General features: G+C 40.6%; 1 protein-coding gene across 1 annotated transcript in view; it reads right to left on the bottom strand.

Moving 5' to 3' along the window:
* Positions 1-12,498, bottom strand: part of CNTNAP4 (contactin associated protein family member 4) — a 524,353-nt gene that overhangs the window by 377,533 nt on the left and 134,322 nt on the right. The window contains exon 2 of the mRNA XM_077474781.1: positions 3,543-3,653. Within this exon, the coding sequence (XP_077330907.1) occupies positions 3,543-3,653 (111 nt within the window). The remainder of the gene's footprint in view (positions 1-3,542; positions 3,654-12,498) is intronic.

The raw sequence follows: 12,498 nt of genomic DNA, 5'->3' as shown, positions 1-12,498 counted from the left end.
ACGTCTGTCAGACGCGAGTAGAGGAGAGCCGATCGGCTGCTCCTCTGACGGGGGGGTCTGTGCTGATCGATTATCAGCACAGCCCCCCCGAGGATGCCCACACTGGACCACCAGGGACGCCACCAGACCACCAGGGATGCTAAGCAAAAGGTAATCCTCCCTAGACCACCAGGGATGCCAGTCAGCACAATGGATGCCAATCAGTGCCCATAATGGATGCCAATCAGTGCCCACAATGGGCATCACTGATTGGCATGCATTATTGTTTGGCACTGATTGGCATCCATTAGTACAGTATAACACCAATGCTGCCTATCAGTGCCCACCTGTGCCGCCTATCAGTGCCCACCTGTGCCGCCTATCAGTGCCCATCTGTGCCGCCTATCAGTACCCACCTGTGCCGCCTATCAGTGCCCACCCATGCCCATCTGTGCTGCCTATCCATGCCCATCTGTGCCGCCTATCCATGCCCATCTGTGCCGCCCATCCATGCCAATCCGTGCCAGCTATCAGTGCCAATTTGTGCCACCTATCAGTGTCCATCCATGTCGCCCATCCGTGTCGCCCATCCGCGTCGCCCATCAGTGCCGCCTGTCAGTGCCGCCTATCAGTGTCCATCAATGCCACCTCATCAGTGCCACTTCACTGGTGCCACATCATTGGTGCCCATCAGTGCCGCCTTATCAGTGCCCATCAGTGTAGCCCCATCAGTGCCCATCAGTGAAGGAGAAAACGTCCTTTATTACAAAGTTTTGAAACTGAAACAAAAAAAACATTTTGTTTTTCAAAATTTTCGGTATTTTTTTATTTGTAGTACAAAAAATAAAAAACGTAGAGGTGATCAAATAGCACCAAAAGAAAGCTCTATTTGTGAGAAAAAAATGATAAAAATTTCATTTGGGTACAGTGTAGCATGACCGCGCAATTGTCATTCAAAGTGCGACAGCGCTGAAAGCTCAAAATTGGTCTGGGCAGGAAGGTGTTTAAGTGCCCGGTATTGAAGTGGTTAACATCCTCAATTCCTTGGATATCTTTTTTTATCCCTTTCCTGTTTTATACAGTTCAAATACCTTTTCCCGCAGATCCTTTGACAATGCTTTTTGCTTTCCCCATGACTCAGAATCCAGAAATGTCAGTGCACAACTTGATGAAAGATGCAAGGGTCTGTCAGGAGTCCAGAAACTCATTGACTTTTTATACACACAAACACTAATTACAAGAAAGCAGATCACAGGTGAGGGTGTTTACCTTTAATAGCCATTCAAACACCTTTGTGTCAACGTGTGTGCATGTTATCAGGCCAAAGTCACCAGGATATGTAAACTTTTGATAAGGGTAATTTGGGTAGTTTCTGTTGTGATTATGATTTAAAAAGAGTAAACACAGTTGATTGATGATAAATGGCTTCAGCTAAACACTAACCATGAGTGAAATACACGTTTTGTGTTATCATATTCTCTAAAAAATGGCCAAGAAATCATACATTCTGCCAGGGTATGTAAACGTATGAGCACAACTGTATGTTGTTACTTTGTAGCTATCTATTATAAAGGTAACATGTAAATGAAAAGTTCATATTCAGGATTTTGGCATGTATTGTATAAGTATCAGAAAAATCAAAAATGTCTCTCTGTGAAGAAGTTGTCATTCCTTATCATCCACTTTGATTGACCCCTGTTCAATCAGGCTCTGATTCACTCCTGTTCTATTACCATCCCTCTGAGGTCATTTATTTTATATTAAGTGTCAATATGTGGGTGTAAAAACTGGTCACTACATATAAGTGCCTTACATACACTGCAGTGCTGGCACTGCAAGAATAACTAGTAATCTCTATGCTTTGGGGGATCAACTACAATTAGGGTCAATTTATCCATTAAAGAGGACACACTTCTATATGCTGTATACTTCCTGATCTGGATGGAAATACAGGACCTCATTTTTTGTCTTTATGTAAAATAGGCCAATATCCATGAATAAGCTTTTCCATAGCCCTATATTAGAAATTATAATTTGTAACAAATGCTAAATTAGGTGGTCACTCTTACTATATCTTTGCGCTTTTACTGAATTGGCTCCTAGGGGTAGTTCTAATCCAGTCAGTATGGTGTCTACTACATATCAGATATAGCCATTCCTTTCTATGGTCCTAAAACGTTTTGTTCTTATCATGTTTTCCTCATCAAAAACTTCCATATCCAAAAATTTTGTGGAGTGCTTGTTAAATAAAAAAAAAATATATAGTTTTTATATTGTTTTATGTTATTCTTGTTAATGTGCTGCAAAAATGTACCTAAAGTTTGATAGTTAGTAAGGTTGAATAAAGACACCAGTCCATCCAGTGTGAGTGTCTACAATTGTCCCTATCCCTGTTCATTGCACACTCACATTGGTGTCTACCCTCAAGGAGCCCACAATCCAAGGTCCCCATTCATATACTAGGGTCAATTTTTGGACAGAAGCCAATTAACCTACCTGCATGTCTTTGGATTGTGGAAGGAAACCAGAGTACCCGGAGGAAACCCACGCAGGCACAGGGAGAACATGCAAACTCCAGGCAGGGAGTGTCGTGGTTGGGATTTGAACCAGTGACCCTTCTTACTGCTAGGTGAGAGTGCTAACCACTATACCACTGTGCTGCTAAAGTAACTGTCTCCTTTCCATATAATAAAATAATCTCATTAAAATGTTCCCAAATACATAAGTAAACTGAACCTAGAGTATTGAGTGATACATTTTGCTTAACTTATTTTTCATACATATAATCCAGCTATAAAATTTTCAGCTCTATAATAATTTAAAAAGCAAAAAAATAATGCATGGAAAAACAATTGAGATATATATTAAAATCTTGTATATTCCCGTGCAAATGTACTACATTGCAGTGATGTTTGCATTGTGCCAAATGCTTGGTAAATCTCTCCTCAGTATTTCAGTAATGGTTTCTGCTGAGACTTATTATATGATGATTGAAAGGTGCAATTATGCAATAAATTATGCAATTATCTACATTAGATGAAGCGTATATTGGAGTAAAAATAACAGCAGTGCTGTACTATTACCTAGGTTCTATAAAATAATAGAAAGATTAATTTAGCATTTACTAGACCATACCACTAACAGTTATGTCAACCAAATTAAATTAATCATTAATAATTATACATAGGGGTTGATTTACTAAAACTGGAGAAATCTGGTGCAGCTGTGCATGGTAGCCAATCAGCTTGTTCAATTAGGGGGAAGAAAGGAACTGGTGCACACCTCAGGAATGTTCCAACGTATCTAATGATACTTTGGGCCAAATTATTGTTCTTACAAACCATTGTTGTATAAGAATGCCTATTAGCATCTGCTTGTTTGGAGTACTGACCTGTCATGGAGGAAAACAATAAATTGACTGAAGGCATCTTAGGTGTAGGAATACATAATTAGTGTAATGCATCAGCAGAGTATTTATATTATCTGAATTGGAACCAGAAAAAATTTCATTGGAATTTTTTTTTCTCATTAGATAAACAAACATAATGATAAGGACAACTTACCTTCTCTCCTGTTGAGTCTAGCAAAGCCTGCGCTATCTGTACTGGAAAGTTCAGATGAACTGCTGAAGGAGGATTGAGGCAGAGAAGACACAAGCTGACCATCACAATCATCTGTGTAGAAAATAAATGCATAATTAAGGCACTCTAATATATCTCCATATGTCTATAAGTACTGTATACTGTATGATCATGATTTTACATAATATGACAAAAATATCTCTAATGTGCCAGTAAATTTGACATAATGCAGACATAATGTAGGCTTGCTGCACTTATAACCAGATGGAGTACAACACATTTCTCCTTCAAATCTGTCAAGTTGTAATATATCAGCTATTACATCCAGATAGGTATCTGCATATGTACTACAAATCAGCATGTAATGTATGTAGTAACATTTTGATAACCATGGCTACTGACAAAAAAATTACTCCTGCAAGCTTTTGGTTTACTGGCAATAACATGGGCATTTTGTTTTACTATAACTTTATGAACATTTGTTATTTTGAACATATTTCTTATGCAAATGTACTGACATGCTGATTGCAAAAATAATGCAACATTATCCCCTAACTTAAGAAGAAATGCCTTAAAAGGTAACTATAACAAAAAAAAAAAAAAAAAACATCCGGAAATTCTTCCCCGTAGAAGTATTTTTCTTCGTGACCCAAGCAAGTTAGCAATTAATAAACATGCTGAATCCACTGTCTTTCCAGCAAATCCCTATCTTCTGGGATCCATTATTCACAAATACGCATTAACTGAGATTCAAACAGGATTAGATAAATTCATGGGTAATCATATATTAGTGAAAATGTTTCCAATTTGAAGTGATTTGCTCATATCTTACCATCCAAAGTGAGTACTACTGCCATACTGACAATTTATGGTTATCAACTTTTCAAAATGAAATCCAAAGATACTCTACTGACCACATCCACTTTTAACCACACTCTCCATAACATGTCACCATTTGTAGCACACCCTCAAACAACTGATTGCAGACTTATGGAACAAGAAGTTAATATGGAAAGTATAAAGACAAAGTAAACAGATTCAGAATAAAAGGCACCAAGATGTTCATGCATAGTTAGGAGGGAAGGGTAGAAGGGAGAAGAAAAATGTGGCTTGCATATCATGCTGCCTTCGGAACACCTGGAAGCATGGATAATATTGTCAGTGTTGCTTCATGGTGTATGGATTGTAGTGTAGGAGTAGCATAAACTCCAAGGTTTGTGTCATTGGCAGCAATAGCAGGATTGGGAATGGCAGGGGACAACTGCCATGGTCACAGTGTATTTATGTGGAGATGCATGCTGCATGGAGAGCTACACACCCCTCAAGCTTGCTGATGACTACTGCCCCAACTTACCTTTACCTGTATTACACCTGTGCAAACCCTGCTGGCAGAGAACACGTTTCCTATACAATTCCTGTTCCTGCCAAGCCCACCTTCAGTTGTCAACATCAACAGGAGGGCTGTGATGAGTTACTGTGGTTGGGGCTGCATAGAATATGTGTAAGGGGGCTGTATCATTTGCAAGGAGGGTGAGAGGCGCTATGTTTTATGTTTGTATGAGAAGGGGGAGTCTGCACTGTATGTATATATGAGAGGGCAAGGATATGCATTGTATGCATTGTAAGTGAGGTTGATAAGGGTGGAGGCAGCAGGCTACATTGTATGTGAGTGTATAGAGGCTTCGGTATGTGTGAGGGGAAGGGGGTAGGTGGCTGCATGGTATATGAGTGTGATAAGGGGGGGCAGAAGAGAGCAGCAGCAGAGTTTAGAGGTGAGTGGTGACTTTATAGAGGGTTACTTTTGGAGAGAAAATGTTCTGTCGAGCAGTGGACGAGGGAGTGCTTAAGAGAACAGTGGGCAAAGGGGTGCAGGAGCAAATGATAGGCAGGTGATGAAGAGATGCAGAAATGTACGCAGAGGAAAGAGGTGCAGGGGGACATAAGTGAGTGGTGAATACTATTAGGGGGGAGAAACTGCTTTTGGAGGGAGGATTTTACTGCAGGGGGAATTCTTATTTGAGGTGCTTTTGCTTGAGGGAAGCAGGGTTCCTTTGTTTTCGAGGGGGGTGGGGATAGGGCTTTGCTGAGATGATATTTTCTTGAATGCCAAAACTGTGTGCTGTTCTAAATACAGAAGGTAGTACAGCAGTGAGGAAGGTGCAGCGTGTGGCACAGCGTAAAGAGTGCAGCTATCAAGATTTTGTAACAGAATGTAGTTGATTTACTAAAACTGGAGAATGCAAAATCTGGTGCAGCTTCTAACTTCAACTTTTCAGTGTCTGGTTAAAGCTTGTAGGAGGAGTTCTCATTCTACTCTGACTGTCCTATGAGGCTGCAGGACCCCTGACCCTCTGTCTGGACAGTGCTGATTGGCACTGTGCTGATCAGATGCACCCTCCTAAGCAAAGAAAATCTCTAGCAATACACTGCAAACTTAGCATGTGCAGAGTGACACCAAGGCTCTGTACTATCAGCAGATGGATTGGGGAATGTAGAAGAAGTGGAGGATCAGAGAAGACAGAATTAAACAGTCTTTTTACACAATGTGCAGGATTAACCTCTTAGTTTCCACAGTGAGTATAACAAGCATGGTAATATACAGACTGATTTCACTGTGGTGGGTTTAGTAACACTTTAAGCTTTGACAAAAAAAACCCTGGAGGCTGAGTGGTTTCTATGCAGAACTATACACAATTTTGCACTCTCTAGTTTTAGTAAATCAACACCATTGCCTACATTTCATTCACCTGACCTCCCTACTCTGTTACTCTGTGATGTACACACATCTTAGCCCTTGTACACACGGTCAGACATTCCAACAACAAAATCCATCGGATTTTGTCCGAAACTTGTGTTGCATACACAAACAAAGTTGTCGGAAAATCCAATCGTACGTAACGTGACTACGTTATTTCGTTACGACGGGACTACGTTCAGGCTATTAGCCAATAGCTTTGGTCTAGGAATTTGATCTGAGCATGCGTGGCACTTTGTCCGATCGGAATTCTCTACACACAATCGGACAAAGTCCGATCGGATCATGTTGTCGGAAAGTTTTATAGCCCAGCCCTAAAACTGCATCCGTCGGATATTCCGACAGATGCAGTCTGATGGAGCCCACATACAGTCGGATTATCCGACAACACGGTCCGATCGGACATTTTCCGTCGGAATGTCTAACCGTGTATACAAGGGCTTAGGCTGGGTTCACGCTATCGCAAATTGGATGCGGGTTTCACTACATCCGATTCACATAGCAGGAGATTGTCGCTGACTCTCTATGGAGCTGGTTAACATATCTCCGGAACGGCTATGGTGTGCATTCCCCAGGAGTCCTGTACATCTACTGGTCCATTTTAGGTCCGAATTCAGCCAAAAATTCGGGGCTGAAATTGGACCTGAAACAGTGAATAGAAATGCACCGGACCCCCTACTGCGAACCGCTCTGTGTTCTAGTGTGAACCCATCCTTAGGCTGGATTCACACCTATGCAGTTTAGTGCTTTTCGCATTTTGCAGATTTGCACTACTGAACGTGTTCCATAGGAAACAAAGTTAAAAGGCCTGTAGTCCACATCTGAAAAATGCAAAAAGCACTAAAAATGCATAGGCGTGAATCCAGCCTTAAAGTTGTTTCCTTCTCATAGCTGCTGCACATCATACTTTATATACTCCCATTCCCTACACTATATATGTAACTAGTAACTATAGACACCCGACCAAAGTGGTCATTTTTTCAACAGTTGAGGGTGGCTAGTCCCTGATTATTTTATTGAAGTTCTTTTTTACTGTAGGTTCAGACGTGTTAGTTCTCTGGCTATATTCTTTGTGTAGAAAAGAATATGTAAAAACAGAGTTTCTGTTTTGGAAAATTATTGTGTAGAGGTACAGTATATGCAGTCTGTGCCTGTGAAACTCTTGTTTGTGTCACTGTAATTAAGAGACCCTGGGGGTGATTTACTAAAGCTGTGCGTCATCAGTAGAGGTGCACAGTGAGGTGCAATGCACATTTCCATATTTATGACATGGTGCGCCGGTAGCAGAGTCACTATAGCGATCTCGGCGCACGGGAGAATGCAATATGTGCATCACTATGGACATGGCGCACGGCATCTCCAATTGAATATTAACAGAAGATAGAGGTTCCAATATTATGGGGTGATGTGAGGAAGTTTAGTAACAACTGGCCAAGTAACAAATATGCCCAAAATAGAATGAGAAAGTAACTTTTTCAGAGAACCTTTGCTGTGCGTGCAAGTATGTTTAGAACTGTGTGAGCTCAATGTAAGCAGTGCGCATGCGCAATCGGCTCTTTCACATGAGTTTGTTCACTGTGCACCCAAAATCTTAGTAAATGTTAAGCAACGAATATGCAATTGCATGGGTTGAACGGGCGCTAAACTAAAAAGGGAACTCCATACTCCATTCGCCAATGCTTTTGTCTCCCTTGGATCCCTTGGATTTAAATCCCGTGGATTTCCATGGGCTAACCTTTGCTTTTAAAGGGGAATTCCACACTCCATTCTCCAATGCTCTTGTCTCCCCCCTCTAATCCCTTGGATTTCCATGGGCTAACTTTTGCTTTTAAAGGGGAACTCTGCACTCCATTCTCAAATGCTCTTGTCTCCCACCTCTAATCCCTTGGATTTCCATAGGTTAGCTTTTGCTTTTGAGGGGGGGACTCCACACTCCATTCTCCAATGCTCTTGTCCCCCCCCCCCTCCCCCAATCCCTTGGTTTTCCATGGCTAACTTTTGCTTTTAAAGGGGAACTCTACACTCCACTCCATTCTTAAAAGGCTGTGAGCTGCCTTCACCAATCCAAACCGCATCCTTTTTCACAGCATACAACAGGACCAGCTAGGAAAGGGGCAAGAAGAGTGAGCACCCACCCCCCCCCCCTTGAACCATACAAGGTCACATGCATTCAACATAGCTGGCTGCCTTTGGGACATGTTGGGCTCAGGCCAATACCAACCACAAAGCACCTTGTACCCACTAGTTTAAAAGGGCTTTCACATTCTGTAAAGCCCCCTGTCTGCAGCCCACAACCCCAGCCTAAGGTTGTGTGGAAGATGCACTTGTCTCCCTGATTATGGGAACAAGGTGGTTGACTTTTGGGGTGCCCAGCCCCTCTTACTCCCAAGCATCCACCCCCCTTTCATGGGCTGGCTTGCTGTGTGTTTGGCTAGGGGTTTGTTTCCCAGTGTGTGGAAGGTGAACAATATTTTTTAAGTTTGGGGTGGTATTTTTCATATGGGGTTCTCATTTTAAGCCTTAACCGACCCAAATGGCCTTGTATATATTGGGGGCAGGCTATTTTTTGGGGGGTTAAAATCTTGCAGCTGCAATGTAGATTTGTAAGCTTTCTCTAAAGCCGTACATCTTTGAAGCAGCGTTTTGGATACATGTTATAGATGCACCATTTTACAGGCAGAGTACTCCCCCCCCCATTTACTAGCTTTTAAGCTATTTTGCATTTTTAAAGGCACTTCTCCTTGTTCCATTTTTGGGGTTGTCCAAATTGGTCACATTGATATATGTCCCTCAGGGTGGGACTTGGGCTCCCATACCCATTTTAAGGCTGATTACTAGAATATAAGCCAGCCAAGTGGGGACTATCAAAATTAACAAGGCAGTTCCCATAGACTGCAATGATATTTGTTGTATAACTTTTGCCCATGTTAGGCTCTTTGTTTGCCCCCCTGGACCGGGGGGTGTTTGTCCCATCTGTAATTTTGTAGAATGCTGGATGGTACGGTTCAGGAGGGGGGGGGCGCTCTCTCGTCCCCCCTCTTTTCCTGCAGCCTGCCAGGTTAGGTGCTCGGATAAAGGGTCTGGTATGGATATTTAGGGGGAACCCCATGTCAATTCTTTTTTAAATATGACGCAGGGTTCCCCTTAATATCCATACCAGACCTGAAGGGCCTGGTAATTGAATTTGGGGGAACCCCACACTTTTTTTTAATTTTATTTTTTATCAATGGCTTTCAATGAGTGATCTCTGTATTACGGGAGCCGACAATTCATTATAGCCGTGAGTGATTTTAAAGGACTTTTTTTCCTGCAGAAATGACACTTTGTGCAGGGACAGTTCTAAGCACGGGAAACATGCGCCCCTTCACAGGCATACTATACACACCCCTCAGGTACGAAATTTAAATGAATATTAAACTTTTATTGTTTCCCTTTAATCATTATTAAAATCACTGCACCCAAAAAAAACTGCCGTTTTTAAAACTTTTTTTTGCATTGATACATGTCCCCTGGAGCAAACACTTTTTAGGACAGTAACTTGCATATTAGCCTTTAAAATTAGCACTTTATATTTTGAACGTTGGAGTCCCCTAGACTTTAATAGGGTTCTAAAGTTCACACGAAGTATGCTATATACTAGCTCCGTTGAATCTTCTTTATACATTCGACAGACACCATAAGCCTTCAAATACAGATTCGACCGTAATTCATGTGGATATTCGGACGAATGCAATTTTTGAACGAAAAACTAAATAAATAAAAATGAATTTCGGGTGTAACTAAATAAATGTATTTTTCAGACTAAAACGAAATTCCGAAACAAAATATTTCACTCTGCACATGTCTACTTTCTTCTTGTGTACAGCTTTTGAGAGACTCCCTGCAAAGTTGCACACTGATAATGGTAAAGCATACTCCTCTCTAAGGCATATGGGGGTATGGGGGCTGTGGCATATGTGTGGTATGTATACAACATGTAGGTTCAGGTCCTATTTAACTATCCTTCTTTAAGCCCCTCCCACTGTTAGCATAGCATGGCCACACCCTCCATTAACCTTTTTTTTCTCATTACAGTGCCTAGGGGTGGCCTAGGTCTTTCACAAAAACATCAATGCCCCGGTGTCCTTTCTTTAGTTTTGCCATTGATCATAAATAGGCAATAGTCACAATCAGTGCAAAGAGGCCAGCAGAAGTACTCTGGAAGGTGATCTGGCAGAGGAGAGTAAAGGAAGATTAAGCTGCTCAGAGACCAGGCATTGGCAGTTTCATTATTTCTCTTCTGAAGTTTGAGGATGGCTTGCTTGACCATACCTGTAGCTACAGAGCTAACAGTAGTGACACAGAGGCCAATGTAAGAAACCACAGATCCCAGTTGGGGACCAGGCATCTGACACATCCAGAAGAATGTTTCAACAAGATTATCTCCTCAAAAATTCAGTTATATGAGTAGTAATCCTTTTCTTTTTTGGGAGTGCTTTTTTATTTTTTTTAAATAGTGACAGTTCTGTTGAATAGTTACCCCTTGTAACACTTGTAGCATGTTGAAATATGTATGTTACCAGACAAGTCATTGTCAAGAAGTTTATTTTGCATTACTAAGCATGTATAGCCAACCATTTATTTAGTAATAACACATTTTTACTGAATATTGAAGTCTAAAAGTCCTGATAGTAATATGTCGGTTTTCATGTCTAAAAGCACATAGATTTGTTTTACAAATGCTATTTAGAGGATAATGGTTTTATGCTGTTTATATTTACAGAATCATTCAAATGAACCTTTCATTAAAAAAAGACAGTTTTACATATAATTGCTCCATGAGTCATTTTATCATCTAATGTTTAAAAAATGACCATTTTAGTCTGCAGCTAGCTATTATTTGCTAAACTACCAAAACAAAATTGATGCTTCTTTTTTTTTTTTTTTTTTTTTTTTAGCTTGACAACCAATGGGTTCTTTACACTGTCTGCATAATTTTCCCCACTAAACCCATCTCCTGTCCATTTGTTTGGACCACTGCTTTTCCTAAACTGTTTTTTTTCTCTTATTACAACACTTTAAGTGATCATGGATTAAAGCAGACAAGCTCTGCCACTCAGAAAGGAAAAGGTAGCTAGATATAATTGACATTAAATGATTTTGTCTTTCAACAAAAAAAGTTTCACTTTAAAGCATCCCTCCATCTAATGGAATATCCTAATAGCAAGCATTTTCTTTTGGATAGTAGGTTGTCAGGAATATGTGCTGGAGTTTTAAAGGCAGAGGACAGTTTAGGATTGGATGCAACCAAATGTAGGTAAATCTCAGTTGAATCAAAACAATATAGGCAAGAATTGAAAAACAGACAGGCACCATGAGGTGCTTGCATGTAAGTGCTAGTATTCGTTGATGAACTTTAGACCTATAATAGGTTTTATTTTTATGCAAATCACCCATTCATTTACTAATTGCAATGTCACTGTTAGCGCATGTACCCCAATAGAGTGCTCAGTAAAATGAAAAGCCACTGTTTTTATGTGGTCCCTCTATACACCCCTGCCCTTCTCTGTCAATAATGGGCAAACATATTTCTTAAGGTTCAACTGTAAAAAATAAATGAGTTTAAATGTATGGTTAAACAACAAAAATAAATAAATCTAAAGGAAAAGCAGCCCGCACAGCATAAGATATTCAATATGCTAGACATCAAATGGAAAAACAGGTGCTGTGCTAATCCAAGTAAACAAATTGTGAAAATACAAAAAAGAAAAATCAGTGAGCTGCTACATAGTAAATATAAACTTTTATATTAGATTCACATTATTGGGAGCACCTGGCTCTTGTCTCTTCTCTCTTTATACAAGTAATGTTTGGAGGAGCTTCTTGACAATAAATGGCAGATAAAGCCTTCGTAACCACTATGACCATTATGACCACTCTTTGCTGGGGGGGACATGTTTCTCTGGTAGGACTTCATGTGAAACATGGTGGTGGATTTACTAAAGGAAACTTTACTTTGCACTGCAAGTGCACTTGAAAGTGCACTTAGAAGTAAAGTCGCTGTAGATCCAAGGGGGACATGCAAGGAAAATAAAAAACAGCATTTTAGCTTGCACATGATTGGTTGATAAAATCAGCAGAGCTTCCCCTCATTTCAGATCTACCCCTCAGATTTAGAGCGACTGCACTTCCAAGTTTCAAGTG

This window comes from Lithobates pipiens, unplaced genomic scaffold, assembly GCF_037356315.1.
Source record: "Lithobates pipiens isolate NorthernLeopardFrog02 unplaced genomic scaffold, aLitPip1_a1.2 Scaffold_13, whole genome shotgun sequence".
NCBI lineage: Eukaryota > Metazoa > Chordata > Amphibia > Anura > Ranidae > Lithobates > Lithobates pipiens.
The sequence above is the reverse complement of the archived record's forward strand: the minus strand, read 5'-3'. Positions and strand labels throughout refer to the sequence as shown.